Source organism: Thermobia domestica, chromosome 14, assembly GCF_964235325.1.
Source record: "Thermobia domestica chromosome 14, izTheDome1.hap1.1, whole genome shotgun sequence".
In the NCBI taxonomy this organism is placed as follows: domain Eukaryota; kingdom Metazoa; phylum Arthropoda; class Insecta; order Zygentoma; family Lepismatidae; genus Thermobia; species Thermobia domestica.
The window spans coordinates 154,196,488-154,224,437 of NC_137467.1; the positions used below are offsets into that span (position 1 = coordinate 154,196,488).

Genomic DNA, 27,950 nt, shown 5'->3' on the forward strand with positions numbered 1-27,950 from the left:
TTGTCAGTATCAAAAATTGTGTAGCGAGCCATGTCTTCATCTCTGGGAAGATTTGCACAAATTTTATCGTCGATTTGCCTCACCAGTTCATCAGACACAAGACTAGGCCTACCATTATGGTCCTCATCGTGAACTAGGGATGGTATCGAGACGAGACTTTGTACAGTCTCGGTCTCGTCTCGGTTGATAAATAGCGGTCTCGGTCTCGTCTCGAGTAAAAACTCACCGTCTCGGTCTCGTCTCGGTCTACAGATGCTTGTCTCGATCTTGGTCTCGGTCTCGAGTACCAAGTCTCGGTCTCGTCTCGAAAGTCTCGAAAGTCTCCAAATAAATGGTGTGAAATTAAAATAGTGAAAGTATTATTCTCGTACAGTCAGTCGTTTCCGCTTATTTTTTCCTTTCATTTTTGACTTAGAATTATGGTATGGTGTACCTCTTCGTAGCTAATTTGCTAGTGCTAATGTTTTCCATGCGTGTATTCCAGGTTCAATGATCAGTGGGTATATCACCCTAAAACCCTAATAGTAACCCATATTTCACTTTCAGCAATAGACTTTGTCTCAGATAGCCTCAATACTGCCTATACGACTTCCATTAAATTTTGGATCCATTTTTACCCTACTTTACCTAGTAAAAGTTTTATATATATATACAGGGGCGGATCCAGGATATGATCAAGGGAGGGGTTGAACCATTTTTTGCCGTTTTATCCAGTGTATAGCAGGATTGAAGCCCATTTTATCCCGTGTATATCTGAGGGTCAAAGGGGGGCTATAGCCCCTATAGTCCCCCTTGTATCCGTCACTGTATATATATATATATATATATATATATATATATATATATATATATATATATATATATATATATATATATATCGCAGATCCTAGGGGAGGGCTATAGGGACTATAGTTCCCCTTAACGCTTAGGTATACATTGAATAAAGTGGTAAACCATGGTTTAGCTCCTCCCTTGATCATATACTGGATCCGTGGCTGTATATATATAGAGGATGGCCCATTTTAATCTTTCCGCGAAGATATCTCGAAAACGATTGAACATTAATGAACCGAACAAAAACTCAAATAGAAAATGCCATGGGGCACACCGAACGATGTTGTCGCGGTGCCTCTCGGGGCCGACCTTCATGGGGTCCCAGGACCAAACTTTAAAATTTTAAATGGAAACATGGGGCGAGTAATACCTTGTTCCATAGATCTTTAAAAAGTAAAAAGCGTTGTGGCAAAAGATTTTTCATATCGGTCACCGTATTTAAGGTGGCCGCCGAGACGTGGTGCCTGTATCTGACAAAACGTCCAGTACCACTAATATGAAAGCAGTTGGAGATAAACGAACAATCAAAAAGTGAAACAGGAAAGGCATGGGGCGCGTCTAGTAATGTTCTCGCAGTTCCCCCTGGGCTGCCTTTCAAGGGGGCAAGACTTAGAAATTTGTAACCGAAATATGGGTTAAGTCATACGTCTTTGGATAAATCTTGAAACACTAAACAGTGTTGTTGCAAAAGATTTTTCATATGGGTCATCGTTTTCAAAATGGCCGCCAAGACATGGTGCCTGTATCAGATAAAAGTCCAGTACCAGAGTTGGCGTGGGTCAGTGAAAACTTGACCCACGACCCACTATGACCCACCACCCACTCTGACCCATCATCCACCATGACCCACTCTGACCCACCACCCACCGTGACCCACTCTGACCCACAACCACCGTGACACACCACCCACTATGAACCACTATCATCCACTGTGACCTACTCTGACTTACCAAAATCCATCGTCATCAACTCTGAACACGATCCACGGCCTCTTCTGTACTGACTAAAGAGTTTACACTTGTAATAAAACAAGAATGTGAAATTATCAGTAATCAGAGTTTGAATTTCTAGTCAATCGCTCAAGCACCACTCTGTTACAATAACGGTGGATCTAATCTTTACAATATCAAATAGTAAATTGTTTGTCAGTGAGGAAATTGAAGCACTTCGAGATGGAGGGAAATTAGTGTGTGCCTAAAATATACTTGTACTAAGAGAGTATTCTTGCAATTGTTAATTTCTGAACGCATTCCAAAAGAAACTTCTATTCGCAGGAAAATACCAGTGTACAATATGGAAAAGGTTATGGTTTCTCAGTTCACAGTATTTTTCTCACAAAAGACTTGAAAAAATCAGTTTTTCATAGTGTATAACGGTGCTCTTTTTCATAGTGTATAAAGGTGCTCGGGTACCCTCTGTGAGAGCATCTCCATAAAGTATACTCATAATTGTAATTTGTGTAATCATTAAAACACCACGTTAAATTTAAGTTACAAATATGCATAATTGCAATTATTATGAATATTTATTCAAAGTAGTTTACCTAAAGCAAAGAAGAGACTTACTAAAAATTAGGTACAAAGTTGAATAACACAAATAAGCCATTAGTAATACAAGTATACATTTTCCGTAACTCGTAATTTTCCACCTTAAAACAAATCTGAAATCGGGTTTATTTCCTGTTGGTAACTTTTTCGTGGTAAATCATCTGTAGCAAAATGATGTCCATCCTTCAGCCAAGAAATAACTAGCTCGTGTACTTTGAGCTTGTCTAGCGGTGGGCCATTAACATTGATGAACAACAAGTTAGACAATGTTTGTGCACTTAGTTTATTTCTAATTGCAGTCATCTGTAAATTCATAAGGGGAAATTTCCGTTCGCACTCTGTCGTGGAAATTGATAATACTTCTACCCGATTTCTGCAACTCCTCATCGACAATCTGCTTGTTAGACTAAAGTCTGATAACGAGTTTTCTTGGTCAGTTTTGAAATACTCAGCAAGAAGTATCATCTCTCTATCACTATACAACATCTTTTCCATATTGACCATATCAGTTGGCAATGTCAACTCATGGAGAACAGAAACTTCACCTACCACGCCTTCGATAGGGAATCTTGTGAATAAATTATCAATTAAAGCCTGATAAACTGATGATTTCTTATTTGTTTATAAATTTAATTTTTGTAATTACACATGAAAGTTTGATGCCATTACCAAGTTCCCTCCTCCGTCTAAAAAGCGAAAGGGAACGAGGTTCCTGGAAAGTGTTCAGAGGTAAATGGGAATTTCCCTCCTTCTTCCCCTTCAATTACCACACTGATGTTTGCCATGTGCCAAATTACGATGAATTTCAATTAAATATCATAGTATAATTATTTCCTTGTTCCATTATCGATACTTTTCGGTGGAAAAGAGGACGAAATTTGAAAGTTCCAAATCAAGGTAAGTAGACCAACATAAAGGGAAAAAAGTGTAAAATTTTCCATATAATTATGCGTACAATCCAAATTTCAAATTTCCGTGTAATTAAACTTACAGTACAAATTTTATGCCTATTTTTCTCACAACTTTATGGGTTGATTGTTCTGTGCTGTAAGCGCTCCATATAATAAACATAAGCTTCAGCAATTATTATAGTAGAAAGCAATGGATATATGAAGGAAAGCACTGTATTTTTTGTTTCTGATTTTTTTCTTAAATAACATCGATCGTTTTCGATCATTTTTACAAACCAACTTACTACCAATTTTCCATATATAGAAAGTGCCCCCCTTAAAGGAGAATTTTAAAAATGTTAGGACACATTCTGTTTATTTTCAGCAAAGAGTTAATACACTGAATTTCAGCTCCGTAAGTTTAACGGCGTGTGAGATACTATTTTTTTTTCGCAAAAATTCGGATCCTCACTACATCCTTAGGATATTATGCATTATAATGAAAGCAATATAACATCCCAGTTTGGATTAAGGCCTAACTATATACCAAAAGTAATTTCATTTGACTTTGCAATTTGACCGTGCTGATACATTCACATAGTTACATTCAATTTTTATATAATAATTTATATATTATAGTGATTCAAAAATGTATTTTTTCCAGTAGTTAGCTCCTCTAAAAACTCACAGGTCTCGAAAGCCAAGCAGTAGTATAAGTCCTATGCTATTATTATAATTACAAATATCAATATCCAAAAGTGCCTGATTGTTCTTTTTTTCACTTGGTTAAATATACTCACTTCAGGTAAGTAGACAGAAACAAATGGAAAAGGAAGGAAAATGAAGGTCTTGAAAGTAAAACGAAGACTAATTTACCAGTCTTCAGAAGATACTGTCTACAATGCAGTGAGCAGAGTGGGTTTGTAGATCATAATGAGTCGGTGGGTTACAGTTGGTCATGGTGGGTGGTGGGTCGCAATGGGTCACGGTGGGTGGTGGGTCACAATGGGTCACATGCTGTTAACCCACGACCCACTGACCCACTCGGAAAACTTGACCCACTTGACCCACTGATCCACTCCATCTCTGTCCAGTACCACTAGACCCCTAATATGAAAATAGTTGGAGATAAATGAACAGAATAAAACTCGTATAGGAAAGCACAAAGTATATTTATCATTCCGCAGCTCAAGTTAAATGCAACGGAGAAAAAGATTATTAAAGTATAATTGACATGATGCAAAAGAGGAAATGATAGAAAATTATCTTTCCGATCTCTGTCCGTAAGTAGGTGAAGCGGGAATGTAAATATTGTTCTAAAATTGTATTGTTCGACAAATTTTTTTCGCATTTCAGTTGATTCATTTTTGCATCAAACCTTTGTCTGCAATCAAAATAGAAGGTACCATTTAACAAGAATTTTACATACTTTATCCCATTACAGACATATTTATCTCTCATAAAAACATATTTCAAATAACTTTGTTTCGTAGATACAATTTGCAAAAACTAAGGCTCTCATTTGCAATTCTACCGATCCTTCCCGCTTCACTCACTTACAGAGTGAGGTTGGAGCAATAATTTTCTAGGAGTTACATTTCTTCCTTTCCATTATAGTACTTTCACTCTAATAATTTTTCTGACTGTTGCAACATTCCCGAGATATAGAATGATAAATACCCTCTGTGATTTCCTATTCGAATATTTGTTCTGGTATTTTCATATTAGTGATACTGGACGTTTTATCTGATGCAGGTACCATGTCTTGGTCATTTTGAAAACGGTGACCCATATGAACAATCTTTTGTAACAGCACTCTTTAGTTTTTAAAGATATGTCGGACGAGGTATCACTCACCCCATGTTTCCATTTACAATTTTGAAGTTGTGCCCTTGGCCTCCATGAAGGGTGGCTCTGGGAGCCTCCGCGACAATATCAATCGATGTGCCACATGACATTTTCTATTTGAGTTGTTGTTCGGTTCATTTATGTTCAACCGTTTTCGTATTAGTGGTACTGCATGTTTTACTGTATCTGGTAGAGGCAACATGTCTTGGCGGCCATTTTAAATACAGTGCCCGATATGAGAGATCTTTTGCCAGAACGCTTTTTAGTTTTTAAAGATATATCGAACGAGGTACCACTCACCCCTTGTTTCCATTGAAAATTAAAGTTGGGCCCCGGGAACCCATGCAGGGCAGCCCTGGGTGGCACCGCAACCATATATATATATATAGAAACAGAGAGAGAGAGAGAGAGAGAATTCTATTTGCATCAGCAATGGATTTTGTTTCGGGGGAGGCTTGGGGAACGAGTAAGAAACATTTGCGTTGTACGTGCAATGCAAAAAAATTATCACAAATTTATTTCGGGAGGGGTTTGAGCCTGATAACCACCACCTAAATACGCCACTGTACAATAGTCAACCGTTCTCATATTACCTAGCACAGCAACGAAACAAATTTTGAGTGAAGGCAATTTTAGTATATATCAATATTCGAGACGAGACCGAGACTTTCGAGACTGACCTAAGTCTCGTCTCGGTCTCGTCTCGATTTATAGAGGTCTGTCTCGGTCTCGGTCTCGTCTCGGTATTTAGAAGTCTGTCTCGGTCTCGGTCTCGTCTCGGTATATAAAAGTCCGTCTCGGTCTCGGTACCATCCCTATCGTGAACATTGGAACATTGGCTATTTTTAAAATCAATGCACCATAGTATCTCACTCGGCCTTCACTCATTATTCCATGTCCGTACACTTCACATAGTTGGCGATGGATTTCAATTGGCTTGTGATTTTTTGACAACAAGAATCACAGAACGCACCTCAAAAGAGGCGGATTTTCTATTCTAGTGCACATGGTAACACGTCACAGAAAGCACAGTAAGAGCGTCACAGTCATCACGCTACCACAGCTGGATGCGTACTGAGTGTGGCAACGCTCTGACACCAAGATGGCGACGCGAGCTCATCTCTTTAAGTATTACAAAGCAACGTACAAAGGCAACTTTAGTAGGAATATATAGTATGTGGTACAGTTTATTAAACAAAAATATGTACATATTACATACGCATTTTGCATTAACAATACACACAGTACACAAAATTAACGTTTGTGTATATTAGTTGTGCACTAATATACAACTGTGCGAGCGAGTACATAGTTCGGTTAAGCGGTCGTTCGGTTGACCGACGTTGGGATAATCGACGCTCTACTGTAACTTGATTTAAATGGTATTATAATATTCACTTGTGCTGGAAACCACCTACGTGAGTGAATATATCACGTGTACAAGCAATTTTTCGAGGTAAAAACACTGAAAAAAAAGTATAATTTTCAATTTGTTCTATCTGTCTTCCTATTTATTGAAATACGTCAAACCATGGTGATAGCATTCGATAATAAGGTACGTTAGATTCACGTTCTCTCGTCCATCGTACTTGTGTTATTGCTATTGTAGAGCCACAAAAATATTAAGGTTTGTGATACCGTATCGTTCTTGCTTTCTAATAAAGAATAATAAATGCTATATTGTAAGTTTTCGCTCAATATGTACAGGGTGTATCAAAAAACTTAACAAGTTTGAAAACTCATATCGATTGATTTATTTAGCTTACAGATATGGTTTTGGTGTCATTTTGTAGCAAAATACATCCATTTTTACCTTATACCTAAATAGGTTTAATGTGGCTTCCATTGATGACCCGGCAAGCGTTACATCTGAAGTCTCGGGGACGACCTGAAGATTTGTTGTGACTTACCTAACATCCAGATTGAATAAAACACCTATGCCACTGATAAATATTAGGCCTACTGAGAGGATCTTTACCATACTTTGTACGCGAATTACATTGCACAGTTTTGTCGCAGACTAGGATTCTTCAAACCAAAACACACAGCTAGCATATTCGAAACCAGTAAAAAACAGACATCTTTGCTGCAAGTGCCGCTAGCGCTTGCGGTGGCTTCTTTCGAAACTAGTGTATTACGTGAGTCAAAACTTGATGTATTTTGCTACAAAATGACACCAAAACCATGTCTGAAAGATAAATCAATAAACCAATGAGTTTTCAAAGTTGTAAAGTTATTTTAATACACCCTGTATATTTTAAATAGATAATAACCTGATGTAGTGCCATTTGAAAACAATACAATTCTGTTAATCTGGTGGTCTAACAGAGTAGGTCAAGCAATAGACACTTCACGGTACTTATATCGTACAAAAGTTTAGCCTAATTTGTCTGTTAATAGTGCGTTTAGAGATAATTGGTGCACTCCTTTTAGAGATAGATCAATAAATAAGATGGATAGACAGAAAGAGATTGGTTGATTATTTGGTTGATTTATTGATAAATATAGGTATTGACATTTGGCTAAGACTAGTTACTATAAATAACTTATAAATAACTTTATGATAATCTACAGTGTCATCTAACAATCGTAGTAGTCAGTCTCTACAGAATGTGAATCAAAGTGTAGTAGTTACCATTGCAAAGAACACCAGATGCTGCTTCGTACTGAATTCAGGGTATAGAATAATTTCTTGCGGACAAACTCCAATAGTTTGTCTTACTTGGTAAAGATGTTGAGTCAGATCGAGTCCGTTTACGATGAGAGAACCTCCAGTTGGTGCATACAATCCTAAGAAAGGAAATCAAATAAATATCAAAGTTTTTTTTTCTTTCTAAATTCTTTAAAACTAGTTCAATTTTCCATTCTGTAGTGAATTTGACCATAATCTTTATGTACGAGGATAAGTCAAAAATTATCTGCAATGTATCTATAACTTTTCTTACATTGTTACTTACCTCTGTCCTCTTTTGTTTTAATGTTATATTGTTGTGGTCATGCTTTGAAAGTTTAAATCCTAATTCTTACATTTGTCTTCCTTTTGTTGCAAATAGATCAAGGCCGCTTCATTAGAAGTTTGTATCAAAGAGGAACAAAGGGCAGTGATCCGGGTTTTGTACTTAGAAGGTGTATCACGGGGTGCGATCCATCAAAGACTTTCGGCACAATACGAGACCAAAGTCTTACCGCAACAGAGTGTCTACGAATGGATTGAAAAATTCAAGAATGGTCGCACAAGTGTACGACCATATACGGCTCCTTCCTCGTGCGGAACATTTACGCGACCATTTTTTAATTTTCGGCAATGACACTGTTCCCGTATTGTACCGAAAGTTTTTGTTAGATTGCACCCAGAAAATACACCTTCCTACCACAAAAACCGGATTACTGTTTATTGTTCCTCTTTGGTGCGAAATTCTAATGAAGTGGCTATGATCTATCTGCAACAAAAGGAAGACCAATATAGGAGTTAGGATCAAACTTTCATAGCCTGACCACAACAACATAACAATAAAATAAACGAGGACAGAGGTCAGTTTGAACAATGTAACACAATTTATCGCTACATTGCGGATAATTTTTGACTTACTTTCATATATAAAAAAGATTGTAAGTGTGTATGTTCCCGATACCTCTTGAATCATCATTTTGCAAGCATTCGCTTAATATTGTTTTGCGGTATTAATCTTACGGTATCGTTACCATTCTTGATGGAACTAGGGATATATATCGTAATCTTTACGATGGTACTTGTCATTCCAATTTGAACTACTCTCGTGCTTGAGACACACAATGAATGTAATAGAATGATAAAATAATGTTTGGAATACGGATTTCAATCAAGGTTAATAACATTTTATGCTCTGTGAGAGTCCTATTTTATTGTACCACAGAGAAACCTCTAATTCACCGTCCTCCTCGTGGTAAAACACTTTGTCTAGCGAACCAAGAGAAATGAATATTAGACAGAAGATTCAATTTTGATTCATTATTTAATAACTAACTAACTAACTAACTCTATGGCCTATGGGATCCGGAGGTTCAATGCCGCGTTCACAAAACCTCTCCACTGACTTCTATCATTAGCCAACTGGATCCAGTTTCAACTTTGTATTCCTATTTCTCCGAAATCCATCCTATCTGCGCCTAGGTCTTCCTAAGGGTCGTTTTGCGATTGGTCTTTCAGTTAAGACTTTGAAAGCATTCCTACCTTCTTCCATCATGGCTATATGACCTGCCCACCTGAGCCTCCTAGATTTGATGACCCTAACAATGTTCGGTAAACGGTATAACTTATGCAGTTCCTCGTTATGAAGCTTTCACCATTGCCCATTCCCGTTCCATTTGGGTCCGAATATTCGTCTCAAAATCTTGTTCTCAAATACTTTTAGTCTGTGTTCTACTATTTTTTCGCAACCATACAGAAAAACAGGCATGATTATCATTTTATATATTTTAAGCTTCAAATTCCTAGGCAGAGTCCGCGACTACAAGAGATTTTGAACTGAACAATAACACGAATTCCCTGCTTCTACTCGACATTTAATTTCGTGAATATAGTTCTTGTCTGTTAGTATTGATCCTAGATATTTGAAAGTATCCACTTTATCCTAGTAATTTAAAAAGTAATCATTTAATGACTTTATAAAATAGTGTGTGCTGGTGTGTCTCTCTGTGTGTGTGTGCTTGTGTTTTGTTTATGTACCGTGTAAGGCATGTTGGCAGATGGATTTTTCTCTCACTCACCTAATGATAAGCTCAATATTGTTTAGCTCAGTCTCACATCAGTAAATTGGCTTCTTAGAGATAACTTAGCTTCAATCATGCTTGCTATGCTATGTTCAAGCAGTTGATCCTTATTCCAAGCAAGATTTCTTTGACTAATGAGTAGTCTGGTCAAGTGATCCACATCTGGATTGACTACAGGAGCACTTCTGTTCTCACAAATGTTTTCGTAGCGATGAACCTAGAGCGACACTATATGATCAAGAATATAGAGATAAGCCATTCTTTGACGTGTTCCACTGTGAAGCATTCACACTTCTATAATATCCGTCATTATGTGAGACATTGGAATTTTTTAAGAGTTTTATATCAGGATTTTCGCTGAGGTTGTTACTCTAAGGAAAGTATCATTGTGGCGTATAGCCCACATACGAGCCAATGTATACTAGAAATCCTACTTTGTCGATAGAGACAAACCTTGTTTGCTCATCTTTATGCAATGACGATGTTAATTTCATAAAGCATACCATCTCATCACACAGAACAAATCAACAGACAACATTATATTCACATCCTATAACAAATTCTCAGGCATATAAGTATGTTTTTTCAACTTCCTTAAAAATATTGGAACAAAGAAAAAGTGGGGTTGGATATATATCTGAAATAAGTTTGGAACGTTAGCCGTCAATATGTCTCGACTTGATTAGCTAGTGTTTAAGAAAAGTATATACATTATAAGTGAATTTAACCATAATCTTTATTATATAAAATGATTGTAAGTGTGTATGTTCCCACATACCTCTTGAACATCTGAAGCAATTTTAACAAAACTTGTTACTTAATTTCTTATAGTCGTGAAAAGAGTATTGTGGAGATAAGAGCCTAAGTAACAATTGTAACAAGAGCCTAAGTAACAAAAGTATGTAACAAATGTGTTTGAGTTAATGCGGTGACCATACAAAACTCAAGTAATTAAAATCTGCTTGGCCTAGAAATTGAGTAAAAATCGCGTTGAGATTCATGTGCTAATAACACATCACTCATCTACATCTCGTTTGGTAGACCATAATTGGTGGCTGTAATAACAGGTAATGTATTGTTCTTATTAATATTATTATTGGTAAATGAAGTACAGCATAATGGCTTTACGAATTGGATGCTGATAAATGACCTTAAACTTACGAACCTACGAATGATCTCCCATAATACGGTAATGGGTCTAGGGTATGGTAATACGGTGATGGTCCTTCTCAGGGTTAAGGACATACGACAATCACAACAGCGGGAACATCCGAACATATCAGCCCAGCACCAGACTTTCAATATAGCCTAGTCCGTCGAAAAGCGTACTAGAAGGAACGAACGATAAGGCCACGTAAACCGAGAAGGTCCTCCAGGTGTGCCCAACAAAGAGGATAAACCCAATTTCGTAATTCCAAAGTTCGGAATGGAATAACTGCAAGCCAATCTATTGATAGCCAGACCAAGAAAGGACAATTATAATTGCACCATCCTTCCCCTGCGCCAACACCTAGAATTAACTACCAAGTATATAACTATGTAATTAGCAAATATCGAATATAAACATAATGTACATTAAAACTACTAATAAACAAATATATTGGTTAGTTATGGGTACCACAAACCTGTTACAACACACATTTATGTTTCACTAGCACGTTTACTGTGATTTTTCGTTTTCAGTAAAGTTCGTAAATCTGGCTCAATTTTTCTGATCAGCTGACATCGTGCACGATTCCAATAATTCATAAGTTTTAGAAAGAAGTGTCCATCGGTTATCTGAAGAATTTTCATGATGTAAAGTTATACATCATTGTTCAATCTGAGCTGAAGTTTTGTATGTTCACCTTCCAACTAAGCCCAGACGAGAATTACTCCGACAAACTTTGTAATCTTCCTTACCAACCTCTTTGTAAAGGTTTCTCGAAAGTTTTGTTCCTCCTTGGAATGCTTTGTTACTTGGAAGAAAAGGTTCATTACTCTTTAAAATATCAAAGCTTTCTAGATCTTTTTACAATTCGCAACAACTTATTATATTTAACTGATTCTCAATATACCAACTAAGTAAATAGAAATGCACCTGGGCCGAGTTTAGTACGTAGGCGACATTTTATTTCCTTATTAATGGTTCAGCAGTCTTTCCTCATCAAAAACAATTCTTCACCAACACAAATACACTAGCGACGAGCTTCACTGATCTCTTTTCTTTTCCTCTTCTTCTTACTTTATGGTTTAGTCTGAACGCCACCAGATGGCAAAGTAATAGTGAACAGAACATTAACATGGTGTAACTCGTCCAAAGATATTAAAGAAAACCTGTTAATGTTTGCAAATCCACCATTCCACACACTTTGGACCAAAAACTGACCAGTTATACCCACAGGGAGTCGAATCTGAAAAGCATGCACACAGAAAGCATGGTCTCCAAATTGCCACAAGAAGGTGCATGCATTTTCGTGTGGATTGCAAAAGGAATATTGATTACTGATATTACGAATGGGAGAAACCTTTTAAGTGACATAATAAATCAAATACCCACTGACATCCAAGATTCAACATCAGTTACTCAATAAATTTAACAAATTTAATATAGGGTTCCTAATGTCGAAGAAAACAAGAGCAGTGTCAGTGTACACCACGGGAAGAAGTTTGTTTTTTATTATATATTTTATCAATTATTATTTAAACCGCAAATAGTACTATATTTATATCACTTCTGGTTTTACTAGAGAGATGGAATATATTCATGGACGCGCAGCCACTGAAAAGCCACAAGGGCCATTTATACCCCCTTAATAGACATGGATCCTGCGAACCGCGACACCATGTTTACAGCACAGCAATAGTTGAGGCCATACGACTTAGCAATAAGTGCGGACAAAATGTGACTATATTCACAAACGACTAGCAACTGTACAAGTTGGCTCTGCACATCAGCTGATTTTACCCCGAACAGTTTTCAACTTTAATTCAAGATTTTGGGGAATGCACATACTAATGAGTAGAGCCCGGATTTCGATGCGCAAACAAACCCCGAGATATGCATGCAAATATACACGAAAAATATCAAAAATATGCACTAAAATATGCATTAAAACGCCAACATATGCACTGAAATATACACTAAGAAAATAAAATGTCAATTTCTTACAAAAAAAAATATCTTATCTTAATGACCTCTGTTGCAATGAACTATGAACGTCTTCCTTAGGTTTTCTTAAACCCTCTGCGTTTATCAGTGAGGAAACGTTTTGTAGGTCGAAAAGCTTCTTTCTATATCAGCAGAAGTCACTGGTGCATTTGAAAAACACCACATGTCTTTCTGTGTTAGGTCTTCTTCCAATTCCATGTTTTCACCATTAAGTATATTTGCAGTCACACACTGTACCCGTGATTTACGCCTAATACTTAGCAAAGTTTATCTGACGCTATTTTTGCAACACTGAGTTTCACTGGAAAAAGTCTCCTATAATTCGTCCAACAAGGAGAGTGAATGCTGCAAAGTATTGTTACGAGATTCCAACAGCTTGATAATTTAAGGTATTATCAAGAAATGTTTGTGCATGTACTTAATTTTGTTCTCAATGCCACTTATAGACTAAAATTTTTGTGACACATAAATAGAGGCTGCATCATTGGAATTTAGTGACTCTACAACTGACTTCATTTGATTTAAGTTATCTGCATAATAAAACGAAGCTTCTAGCCACATGCCCCATCGGGTTAAAACTGTTTGCGAAGGTACCGGAACATTTTTCGGAACTTCTCGAAAGACACTTACACGCGATGGTGCTTTCACAAATAGTTTCTTTACATTTGGTACAAGGGCGTCTACTTATGGATATTGGCATGTGATTGTTTCTGCTACGCGATGAAGACCGTGTGCAAGACAAGTCAGGTGGACTTATTTTGGATACAATATTTTACTACATCTGCGTTTACGAAGTGATTCAGTTCACTTTAAATATAACCTACTTTCTTGTTATATACTGTATGAAATATGCTAGTATGCACGAATAAAATTCGGAAGTATGCAGTATCTAGCAAAGTTTACGAAATATGCATCGATATTCACTCAAAATGTGCACTTATATGCGCTATCATATGCGTCTCAAACGAAACCTTACAGGTTCGTCGGAAAGAAAAAAATATTGTCCATGCGTTTCTGCAAATTACTATAAACGTACATTTTGCATATAAATTTGGGCTGTAGTAATGAGCTTTATTGGTTGAGTTGGGAGTCTAATGACAGGGAGTGGCCTTGAAGATATTTTGAAGGCAGTTTTTGGAAGTGTTCCATAAATGCTCTATCTGGTAAGATGTTCCCACAGAATTTCAGAGCTTTTCGATTGGTCGTTGAAGAAATTTTGAGACCCATTCTTGCGGTTAATTCGAAGGAAGAGCTTATAAGTGTACTTGGAAACAAGGCATCAAGCAGCTGTACATCCAAATTATGGTTTGGTCTAATAAAGCCAGTTTTTATTATGATGGTGTTTGTGAGAGCTGAACGTGAAGGTGAATGATTACTACACCTGTCGGCAATAAAACAGATGCTTCCGTACTTCTTTGCTCCTGATCATCACAATTACGCAGGGTACGGTTTATATTATTTGCAGTGAAAGCAAAAACTTCATGGTGATATTCTAGAGAAATTCATGAGAGAGGAGCACGTTATGAGGGGCAAGGAAGGGATGTGAAACAGCATATGGTCTGACATGTATATTGAAACGACATTTATGAGATATGGCAGAGTAACCCGTGGAATCATCGGACTGACAATGAAACCAGAAACTATGAAAAAGTAGGCATACAGCATGCACATTTTTAGTCGTAGTTTGAAAGATCTATCCGACTTGACCAACGACAGTAAGAAGGATGAAATCACTACTCCCAAAAAAGAGAAACCAGCAAGGATTCGAGCAGATATAATTGACAGGCAGAAAATCAGGAGCAAGCTAGAAACGTTTATTGATCTGTTTCACACGAAGAACCACCCCAACCTCTTATAAACATAGTCATTGGCATAATCGCGTCAGATAAGGTGAATGTTCACAATGCGCTGAATATTGCAATGGATCAAATGGCTAAATTTTCATTCACTTGGGCAGCCGGTTTCTACTCAACCATACCAAAGGAGGTTATAACAATGTCTGTTAACAGGAAGTCCGCGTTGGAACTACAGATGTATGTGATGCCTCGTTGATCTACTTCCGTGTTCATGGATTACAAGGGACAAGAGACATACATTTTCAACATGTCCTCAAACATGAGCTGCCCCCGGTACCAACTGCCATGTGTGATGACTACGGAGAGATGAGAATAACAAAGGCGAAATCACTCATGATGAATCAGCTAAAAGTTGAGACATCTGCAAGAGTAGTCTTCAGACCAAACGCTACAGTGATTCATGAAAGTGCTATTCTGTGGTTACTGCATTGGCCGAACAATGGAACTATTAAAGACTATGTCAATAACCTATGCGAATACGTGTTTCAGAAGACTAGAGTAGTAGAAAATGGATCGATCTGGAACAACCTAAAACAGCATCCCTCAACTCAGGAGCCCCTGGGAAATTGAGCACCTTACACCGTGAACCCACGGTCTTTTACGACCTCCATTTTAGGGGTGAATTTATTCCCTTTTATGAGCACTTTTTATGGGGGTGTACTCGTTCTCTTTTATGAGCACATTTTAGGGGTGAACTCGTTCCCTTTTATGAGCATATTTTCCAACCCCTACGAACATCAGACTACGTAACATAGAAGATCAGATAACAGATAAGAATATGAAACATAGAAGGGGTGTATTCATTCTCCTTTATAAGCATATTTTCCAACCCCTATTTTAACATAGCAGAAATTACGAACACATAGAAGAGCAGATAACACATAAGAGTACGTAACATAACAAGGGTGTATTCATTCTCTTTTATGAGCATATTTTCCAACCCTTATTTTAACATAGCAGAAATTACGAACACTTAAGACTACGAAACATGGCAAGGGTGAACTCGTTCCAACCCCTATTTGAACTTAGCAGAAAATACATAAAACATAGCAGAAATTACATAAGATTCATTCCCTTTTATGAGCATTTTTTCAACATAGCAGACATTGAACATAGCAAAGGGGTACGAACACACATCTATTTAACATAGCAAGGGTGTATTTATTCCACCCCTATTTAAACATCTTACATAGTAAAGACTACTAAGACAATAATGAAAGTGTACTCGTTACCTTTTGTGATCCCTATTTTAACATAGCAGATAATACATAAAGCAGGGCGGAGAATACATAAGACTCGTTCCACCCCTATTTGAATCTCATTCTCTTTTATGAGCATATTTTAAACATAGCACAGGGGTGTATTCATTTTTCCACCCTTAATTGAACATCGTTCTAATGTAACAAAGCAGTTGACCTATTTTTCCACCCCTATTTGAACTCGTTCCCTTTTATGAGCATATTTTCCAATCCCTAATTGAACATATCAGAGGTGTACTCGTTTTAATGTAACATAGCAGTTGGCCTATTTTTCCACCCTTATTTGAGGATAGTCCATTCTAGGGGTGAACTCGTTCCCTTTTATGAGCATATTTTCCAACCCCTATTTGAACATAGCAGAAATTACATAAGACTACGGGGGTGTATTCCACCCCATTTGAACATAATGAACATAGCAGAGAATAGGGGTGGTGAACACACAGCAGAGCGGAGAATACATAAGATTCATTCCCTTTTCCAACCCTATTTTAATTACGAAACATAGCATAAGACTATGTAACATAGCAGAACTAGTAAGAGTATGGCACATTTTTCAACCCTTATTTGAACATAACATATAATACATAGCAGACATAAGACTACGGGGATGTACTCGTTCTCTTTTTCAACCCCTATTTGAACATAACATATAATACATTCGAACCCTATAGCAAAGAGTCTTTTAAGGAGTGAACTTGTTCTAACCTATATTTGAACATAACAGAGATTATTTAAAGATTGCAAAGGAATGCGAACTTCCGTGTTTTGTTATCAGTTACATAATAACTTCCGCCATATGTGGATAATTCTCATTACGTCATTCATCCGGATTTTATAAAACATTGAGCTAGTTTTCTCTTTAACAGACAATACGGATTTAATAGTATAACTTGTCATTCAACGATAGAATTGAAAAAAAAGGAATCCCTGAACGTGATTTGATATCATCTCTATTGCGTAATATGTTGATCGCTCGCAGTATAACTTATCATTCAACGATAGGATTAAAAAAGGGGAATCCCCGACCGTGACTCGTCTCTATTGCACAATATTGCGCAATGCATTCACACAGGTATAAAAGACTGACCGAGATGTTTTTTTGTAATCAGTTCCTTGTTGATGTTTCAGGTGTAAAGTTTTGATTTTTTTGTGTGGTTTTATTAGTGTTGTTTTGTTTTTAGGTAAGACATCTTATAACAATAATGTCATATTATAAAAACTCACTTCAGAATTATTATAGTAACATTGAGTTATTTTTTTTAAAAAATGGCAACGAAAAAGGTTAAACCAAATACTATCAATTCACCAACTGATACTCTATTTAATAATAATTTGAAAAAAAATCATTTTAAAATGTGATACTGTTTTAAATGAAGATAGTGGATGTTTTTTAAATAATAAAAGAAAAGACTGTTTAGATATATTAAAACAAGAACAAACTAATACATCTTTTAAAGTAAATTTTTCTTTGGCTACAACTTTTGTAAAACTAGTAGATTTAGAAACATGTAGATTCTTTGTAAATAGTGCTAACGAAATTATTTTACCGAGTACAGATGTGAATTCTATAATTGAAAAACTATTTAATAAAATTTTAGTTGAACAAGAAAACAGAGCAATTAAGAAATCAGGGTGGTCTTTATGTTCTGAACCAAACCATCACTTAGAAATTAAAATCAGTAAATATGATCCCCTGTCACCTTCATCTTTTATAAAATTGCCTCAATGGATTTTATCTAAAGAATTGTGTTCTAAATATTCAAAATAACGATAATATATGTTTTATGTATAGTATTCTAGCTGCATCATATCCCGCAAAAGATAGTCCACTGCGTGTGAATAATTACATACAATATATTAATACTTTATTACCATTATTTGAAAAAAACGAATATAAAATTCCCCGTTGAAGTAGAACACATAAGCAAATTTGAACATATGTATAATTCCGTATTTACTAAGGAACAAATTTCTATTAATATATATGGCATTGATTATGATAATGAAACAATTTTTCTGTTACGTATAAGCGAAAACACAGCTGTAGATAAAAATATAGATTCACTGTATTGTGAAGAAAATTTCAATAGTCATTATTGTCTTATAAAAAATCTCAATGCGTTATTGAAAAGTCATAAAGAGAAAACATGTAAAATTGCCTCAATGGATTTTATCCACAAAATGTGTTATAAATATTGAAAATAACGATAATAGATGTTTTATGTACTGCATTCTAGCTGCATTGTATCCCGAAAAAGATAATCCACATCGTGTGAATAATTACATACAATATATTAATACTTTATTACCGTTATTTGAAAAAACGAATATAAAATTCCCTGTTGAAGTAGCACACATAAGGAAATTTGAACATATGTATAATTCTGTATTTACTAAGGAACAAATTTCTATTAATATATATGGCATTAATTATGATAATGAAACAATTTTTCCTTTACGTATAAGCGAAAATACAGGTGTATTTAAACATATAGATTTATTATATTTAAACTCTCATTATTGTTTAATTACAAATTTAAATGATTTAGTTAGACATCAGTTAGGTACTCATCAAACATTTATTTGTAGAGATGTTTAGTATCTTTTTATAACAAATCAAAATTAGATGAACATGAGAAATTATGTAAAGAACACACTCCAACCAAAATTAACATGCCGATATAAGGAGAGGTTTTAAAATTTCGAAATTTGAAATTGTTATTACAGAATGATGTGATAATAGTTGCAGATTTTGAAAGTTTATTAAAACCTATAAATAAACAAAGTGGATCTCATACAATACAAATTCAGCAACATATACCATGCAGTTTTGGTTATATTGTATGTTGGAGTAACAAATATATGAAATCAGATTTAGTTATTTATTGGGGAGAAAATGTATCGATGAAGTTTATGTCTGCTATGGAGAATGAATTAAGAAAAATCATAAACATATTAGATCAACAAAAACCAATAATACCATTAAATAGTTCTCAGTTACAAGAGTTTAATCTATCCACTAAATGCTCTGTTTGCGATAGTAAATATATGAGTAACAATAGAAAAGTTAAACATCATAACCATTTAACTGGTCAATATATTGCCACGGTGTGCAATAATTGCAATTTGCAAATTAAACATCAAAGTAATTTTATCCCTGTATTCTTCCATAATTTGTCTGCCTATGATGCACATTTATTTGTGAAAGAATTAGGTTGCACACCTGGCAATTTTTCTGTGATTGCTGAAAGCACTGAGAAATACATCACATTCTCTAAGCACTTTAATTTTAATGGTAGACCTATCGAGTTACGTTTTGTAGACTTATTTAAATTTCTTCCGTACAGTCTCGAAAATTTGGTGTCAAAATTAAAACCAGAGCAATTCGTCTATACAAAGCAATATTTTTCTGATGATAAGTTCCCTTTAATTCTCCGTAAGGGAATTTATTATTATGATTACATAACAAATTTAGATACATTTAAAGAAATTGAATTTCCTGAAAGAGAGGCATTTAATAGCAAATTGAATGGAACACAAATTTCCGAGACTGATTATCAATATGAAAAACTGATTTGGCGTGTGTTTAAATGTCAAAAATTAGGGGACTACCATGATCTATATTTAAAATGTGATGTACTTCTCACAGCAGATGTGTTGAAGAATTTTCGAAAGACGTGTTTAAATGCTTTTTGCATTGATCCAATTAATTGTTTTACTGCACCTGGTTTGGCATGGCAAGCCATGTTATATAAAACAAAAATTGAACTTCAACTTTTATCAGATATCAATATGTATATGTTTGTAGAAAAATCGATTCGCGGAGGTATTACACAAGCTGTATTAAGGTATTCCAAAGCTAATAATCCTTACGTACATGATTTTGATGCGGAAAAAGAAAAATCCTATTTACTGTATATTGACATGAACAATCTGTACGGAATATCAATGATTGAGTATTTACCATATGGTGGTTTTCGGTGGGAGGATAAAATTGACAATTGGCAAGACAAGAATAAAATTATCAATTGGCCCACGGATAGTGAATGTTTTTTTTCTAGAAGTGGACTTAGAGTATCCAAATTAGTTACACGAATACAATTCTGATTTTCCGTGTGCTCCCATTAATGAAGTTCCACCAAATGGTAAATACTCAAAATTACTATTGACACTTAAATCGAAATCGAATTATATCTTGCATTATAGAGTATTACAATTTTATCTAAAACAAGGTTTAATATTGGTAAAAGTACATAAAATATTATGGTTTCGTCAATCTAAATGGCTTGCATCTTATATACAAGAAAATACTCAGCGTCATGAAAGGTAACGAGTACACCCCTATTCTCTGCTATGTTCATTATGTTCAAATAGGGGTGGACTGAGTCTTATGTATCTGCTGTGTGTTCGTAATTAAAATAAGGGTTGAAACGAGTTCACCCCTGCTATGTTTCGTAGTCTCTGTCTGATGCGCTATGTTATCATACTCTTTTACTAGTTCTGCTATGTTGAAAAAATGCTCATAAAAGGGAATGAATCTTATGTAATTTCTGCTATGTTTTATGTATTTTAAGTTCAAATAGAGGTTGGAACGAGTTCACCCTTGCCATGTTTCGTAGTCTTAAGTGTTCGTAATTTCTGCTATGTTAAAATAAGGGTTGGAAAATATGCTCATAAAAGAGAATGAATACACCCTTGTTATGTTACGTACTCTTATGTGTTTTCTGCTCTTCTATGTGTTCGTAATTTCTGCTATGTTAAAATAGGGGTTAGAAAATATGCCCATAAAAGAGAATGAATACACCCCTTTTATGTTTCATATTCTTATCTGTTATCTGATCTTCTGTTATGTTACGTAGTCTGATGTTCGTAGGGGTTGGAAAATATGCTCATAAAAGGGAACGAGTTCACCCCTAAAATGTGCTCATAAAAGAGAACGAGTACACCCCCATAAAAAGTGCTCATAAAAGGGAATAAATTCACCCCTAAAATGGAGGTCGTAAAAGACCGTGGGTTCACGGTGTAAGGTGCTCAATTTCCCAGGGGCTCCTGAGTTGAGGGATGCTGTTTTAGGTTGTTCCAGATCGATCCATTTTCTACTACTGACTAGATACTCTGATGTGTATTTGATATTCGACAAATACTACTACTACAGCATTAAGAGTGAAGATTAGCTCGAGTTGGCTAGTTTGGTAGCAGGAGGCACAAGCTGTTTGACAATACCACTTCCACCCTCGGAAAATTGTACTTACTGTCACGGAAAAGAAGATACAATTGACAGAGTTAATTATCGAGTAACTTTCAACTGATGTTCAGAACAGAAATCTGGACTACAATTTGGTCAAACCTGGAAAAGACCCCAATCCGATCGAGATATGTGAAAGGAAGAAAGCTCACAGAACTGATTTGCGGACAACACACGAAGAAGCAGATGTGATCATAATGCAGCAAGCAGTGAAGATTGCCGAAGAGGGAGTGAAGAGTATCACAGTTACTTGCGAAGATACCGATGTTTTCATACTTCTCATGTATTTCTTCTTAAACTGTCGTGTGTGTTAACTATGGAAATCACTGGGTCTAGCAGAACTGTTATTGACATTGGTGCAAGCGTAGAAAAAATAAGACATTCTTTCCAAATCTTCCAGGTGCACATACTCTCACAGGGTGCGACATGATTCCCCAGTGTTTTGGCATCGAAAAGTCAGTGGCACTGAGGTCACTACACTTCGAAAACAAACTCAAGTTACTTGGAAAATTGCATGCAAGCATCGGCGATGTTGTAAAAGAAGCCACGTATTTCGTGTCCGTATACTACGGAAGCAAAAAGAGAGGAAATATGTCTGATGTACGAATTGATGTGTGGATGGCAAAGATGTCAGCGCGAAAGGCCACGTCAACCTCTGATTTGAAAAGTCTCCCACCAACAAGGAAAGCGTTCGAACTAAACGTGAAGCGTTCGAAAACGCTTCAGAAAGGAACAGAAATTACTATCAACGCACTAATGTGGTCAATAACTGTCAGAACACCGTAGCGAAAGAAACCAGTGAGCAATTCAACTCTACTCGACATCACTTGGGCATGACTTTGACAGTGACCACTGAGCCACCCCGATTCATACTTAGGGAAGTAAAAAAGCTAGTAACGATTACAAGCTTACAGTGTATTTGCCGATATGCAGAATAAGAGACACTTTCTAAGGGAACTCGGACCTTTAAAAAGTAAAATCATGTCTAAAAGGCCTGTAGCACGTTTTTAACAGGACTGAGTATAGCAAAAAGACATTATACAACAGGCAAACATAAAATGGTTACATTGTGTGCCAACGCATAAAGCAGCTGAGAGAGGGCCATGTTTCGCAACAGTAACGCCGAGGAGTGTGACAGAGGTAATGGTTTAAAGAGTGTTGACATCGAAAACAATGCACCGGAATTGAAGGTTTACAGCAAGAACGGAAGTTTCCTACGTTTTCCTGTTCAATCATATATCCCCGTTCCCTGCCAATCTGTCTGTGTGTTTCAATTCTCGCGGCAAGATCCTCTTCCATACATGAGTCCCGTTCATACGTATCTGTACTAACAGAATACTGGTATTAGCTCGTATCTAGTGTAAATGTGTGTTGTGAAGTCTTTGTTATAATGAGTACTGATTACATGTAACGTATGATTTAGAAAGATTTAAGCAGGATTCGTAGGTTGTCCATATTGTCTCGCTTTCCCGTCACGATTTCTGTCCGTGTAGTATCAGAGAGACAATAGAACCGTGTAAATAAAAATCAAAGAAGGCTTCCTGTTTTTCGCTGAAGTGATGCATGATATCACTGGTGACTTCTACGCAATCTTTTGTTTTTTTATACATTTGCACTCGAAATAATTCATTGCTACTCAGCTCCGTTCTTCTATACGGATTTCGTACGTTTGTGAGAAATTGAATATTGTTTGAAATGATGACATGATAGTAGTAATCGTTCATGCTGACTTCATGAAGAAGAATAAGATAACATTAACATTAGTTTAACATTATTCAAAACTCATTCTCAGACAATATTATGCATTATCGGAATAGAAGTACGGAAAGCAAACCTAATTGGACACTATTCAGATATGTCAGTCTTCTCCAGAACACTTTTGTAGGCATGATCTTGGGAAAGAAGACCAGGAACGACCGAGAACAATCTATTTTTAAAAAATGTGATCAATGGGATGGAGTTTTTTTCTTCCCACATAGATATGGAAGAGGGTGCTGAAGATAGGAAGCTGTGACTGCAAAGAAAAGACTTAGCCTTTTATGAAAAGAGTTATTTACTTATGGGATAGTGAAGAGTATTTGTGAATGGGTGGTAGAGGTCAGAGTGAAGGCCTAATATAATCGAATTATTGTAAAATAAAGAAGGTTGTTAGGCGAGTAGATATTGTTATCGTTCAGTATTTTAAGGTTCGTCTCTTGCTTATAATGATATAACATAAAGCTACGAATTTGAAAGGATATGTAGGCTTCTTTTTATCACTTTCCCTAACCACATAATATAAGTTATAACATTTGGCATTACATCAATTTCGAACTCCTCATATCACATGTTTTACGCTTCTCCTGTTTTATTTAAGTTGCATTTCGCCTTCTTCGAAAGTGTGATAAGTGGTACTAATACTTTTGCTTCCATATTCAATAAAGTCGAATTTGAGCACGCTCCAGGATTTTATGTTTTAGAAATCACGCCAGATATTTTTTTGCTTCTGTCGTTGCGCTCAGAAAAAGCAGATAAAGGTTCTTTCTACCATAGTTACGTGTTTTAATGTTAATTTCTCCTCTTTAAAGTATGTTCTCTAAATATTTTGTATGCCTTTCATAGACGTTCGGTACCTGGGTAGTATTATTAGTAGTGATATGAAATGCGAACGTGAAATAAAAGTAAGGATAGGAATGGCAAAAGAAGCCTTTAGAGGGATGAAAATTCTATTTTGTGGGACCTTGAATCAAGAGTTGAGAAAAAGACTCATAAAATGATTCTTGTGTTTACTGTATGGGTAAGAAACATGGACATTAAGCAAAAACGATGAGAAACGACTGAAAGCTTTCGAAATTTGGATGAGGAGTAGAATGGAGAGAATTAGCCGGGTTTATAGCGGGGAACGAATGATATGATGTTAGAAATGGCCGGGGAGAAAAGAACGATTTTACATATTATTAGGAAGAGGAAGAGAAACTGGTTTGGATATGGCTAAGAAGGAACGGTATCATGAGGGACGTTTTAGAGCGTGGTCGCAGGAAAGAGAAGGAGGGACGAAGGAGATTACGATTAATGGACGATATCAAAACAGAAAAAAGTACGTGAAGACGAAGAGGTTAGCGGAAGACCGTGGAGCATGGAAGCCTCTCAGTTGCAGCAAGTGACCTGCCAATAATGACAGAATAGGCCTACATATGATGATGATGTCATAGACGTTTACAAATTGATGATCTGTTCATTTCAATGGCTGGTCGTGAAGGTGATAATTAATAGTATTTTGCATTTCCTTCAAAATGAACAAAGAAAGTAAGAAACAGAAGCAAAATTGCACAATAAAACTTTAATAGTTTACCTGTTATCATATTCAAAATAGTTGTTTTTCCAGCACCATTATGCCCTAATAAAATAGTGATTTCTCCTTTATATATATTCATTGTCAGATTATTCACAGCTATCAGATCATGAAACCTTTTCTCTAACCCACCTAAATGGATCGCTACATCTTCCACACCTTTTGATGGTTTTTCAATACGAGTTGATTCGTCAACTGCAGAAGTATCAATTTTTTCATTCCTCTTTCCTGAACACTACAATAAAAAGAAATAAAATTTCCGAGCATTATGCATAATCAATGTAATGGATAAAACTACAATTAACCAGTAGAAAGTACTATCATATGAACAAATACAGTAGAAGGAATGTTATTATATTATTACCGTAAATACGCGCGTAATTTTCGCCCTCGCATAATTTTCGCATCCCAATTTTGAAGGGCATTTTCTGTATATTTTATTTTTCTCGCGTAATTTGCGCACGCGAGGATTTGACAGTGATTTCTAAGGTAAGAAACCACACGACTTCTTAATCAATTTTTTAATGTTATTTTTCTACAAATTTAGAATCAGTTGTTTGTTGTCAATTCTTACTACAAAGAAAATGTGTACCGGTATTTTCGTGTTATTTTGACTGGGGAAAAAATTAGATGATGGTCACTGATGTGGCTAATTGTTTTTCCCCGCATAATTTACGCACCCTTGTCTCAAAACAACTTTTTTCCTCTAAAAAAGTGCGAAAATTACGCGAGTAAATACGGTATTAAGTATTCTGCCTTTTGGCAGGTTCTAGGGCTAACGAGTTTTTTTTTTTTTTTCAATTTTAGATTTGATCCTGGAAATGTTTCTTCCAATTTTCTCGATCTTCAGCTTCCTCTTCTAGCTCCAATTTTTTGTTTATTTTTCAAATAATCGATCAGGCGTGTTCTTCTTCTTCCTAGTCCTCGTTTTCCTTCCATCTTTCCTTCTATGGCGGCATGAAGAAGACAATTTCTTCGCAAGATGTGTCCAATCCAATCGGATTTTCTAGTTGTGTCCCCTTCTCTCCTATCCGTTTTAAAACATCTTCATTTGTTGCTCTGTCTGTCCATTTTATCTACTCAATTTTCCTCCAACACCAGATTTTAAAGCTCTCTAAATATTTCTTTTCTAACTTCAATAATTTCAAAGTCTCTGAACCATACAGTCCAATGCTAAATATACGAGTATAACATTTGACCAACTTCTTCCTACATCCAATATTCAACCTGCTAGTTAAGAGTAATCTTTTTTTTGTTGAATGCTTCTTTGACTATGGCAATTCTTGACCTGATCTCTTTGGTGCAGTAAGCGTCTCTCGTTATAAGGAATATTACTTCCACTATTTTGTTAGTATTTATACGGCAAAAAAAAAAAAAAAAGAATTTAAAAAAGTCTTACACAGTCTCAAAACAAAGCGAGGGAGATTGTAAAATTTCTACTGTTGTCAATCCAACATAGGAAACTGTTATTTCCAAACCGATCCTCTCGGATTTCTTTCAAATTTTGTGCATTCAATATCCCTCATGAAAGATTTTTAAAAAAGGCTAATTTTCACAAGTACATCTCAATTGCGGAAAAGGTTACAGGTTCTCCAAGTATGAAAAATACATGAAATTTTAACACATCTCTCTGAAGATATATGATTATATTCTCGTTCTAATATATATATATATATATATATATATATATATATATATATATATATATATATATATATATATATATATATATATATATACATCTGTATTGATATTATTAGAAAGCTAAAGAAGAATGCAATGACACTTCTTTCTAAGAAATTTCATGTTCAGGGTCATTTATCTCCTTTGACATTGAATATCTAAAAAAAAAATTCAATTTCAATATATTAATAAAACCTTTTTTTTCAATAAAGTGGCACTCCAAAGGCATTATAACTTAAAACATACGTACTTATTTGTCAACATCACTGCACCAACAAAATCCACCAAACAACACTTTTTTATACCTTAAGTACCAATTCATTTATTTATTTATTTATTTATTCACAAGAAACATACTATTGTACTATGTAAATGTAAATGTAGGTATTCTTGTTATACACCCAAAAGTTAATTTCCTTGAAGAATAATTACATAGTATTGCAGTGCTATTACAAACTACATAAAGGATTGCTGCTTTAATAAAAAGTGATTACAACTAATATCATAAGCCACTTATATTTTTGTGTCTTTCTCAATTGGATACAGAGAGATTATAGTCTTTGAAAGTCGTATTATTATATCCAACTTGGGATGAGTCTTTTCTGACAATAGTCTGGTGGCAGAGTGCAAACATTGCTGTGTAGGTGGAAGTGCATTATTACACGCAACATGTTACGACGGCATCTTGGTGAAAAATGTATATTAAAACCAAATTCGACGGGTGCAACGCTGTCACTGGTTTGCATTTTTTTATATATATCTTTCAAATACGAAAACCAGAATGAAAAGAAAAAGTACTCTAATTAATTACGATATCAAAAATCTGATTGTAATATAGAAAGTTTTTGATTATTTGTTACTGAGAACATGATGATATAATATATTTGAATCCAATGGTGAATACTGCATGGCTGGGCAGTATCCAGGGGGCAAGGGGAGAACTGACTCTCAACGATGAAGTATTATAAACGAAGAAAAATCTACAATATCATTACAGAAAAAACTGCTGTTTCAAATTATATTTTGTAGCCGTGGAAGATAGTCATCTGCGCCCCTAAACAATATAAATCCATTTCAGAACTAAGGTTGTAAAGTGTGTAGTCTGCCACCCCTTTAAAAATCCTGGGTACGGCCCTGCTGCAGGGTTGGGTGATAAATGTTTAATCACTTTCCGCAACATCATCAACGCTTGCATCGCCTGAAGTCTCAGAGGAGTGGAGTTGAAACGTGGAGTTATATGAAACGTGGACCAACCGATTAACGTGGAATCCGAACCATATGAGCTTACGTCGGGAATCGAACCCGGGTCTCCCACGCCAAAGGCGCGTACGCTAACCGCTTAGCCACGGAGGAACTCGAAGTCTCAGAGGAGTTCGATATGTTTGTGTACACGTCTGTACAGGTGCTATCCTCAGCACAAGCACTAAACATTGAGCAGCTACGCTTTCCGCAGCACAACTTCACCGTAGCTTTGAGCATAGAGGCTCCTGGAATCATCTAATCATTAGAAGAATACCGTGCAGAGCTACAGGGACATTGCCGGGTAGTGCTACTGGA

At 35.8% G+C, this 27,950-nt stretch overlaps 1 protein-coding gene across 1 annotated transcript in view; it reads right to left on the bottom strand.

Annotated features, from left to right (window-relative positions):
* LOC145670413 (phospholipid-transporting ATPase ABCA3-like) overlaps nt 1-27,950 on the bottom strand; it is a 541,163-nt gene that overhangs the window by 422,519 nt on the left and 90,694 nt on the right. The window contains exons 8-9 of the mRNA XM_081739072.1: nt 24,711-24,945; nt 7,755-7,909 (exon numbers count right to left, since the gene is read on the bottom strand). Coding sequence (XP_081595198.1) covers nt 7,755-7,909; nt 24,711-24,945 — 390 coding nt within the window. The remainder of the gene's footprint in view (nt 1-7,754; nt 7,910-24,710; nt 24,946-27,950) is intronic.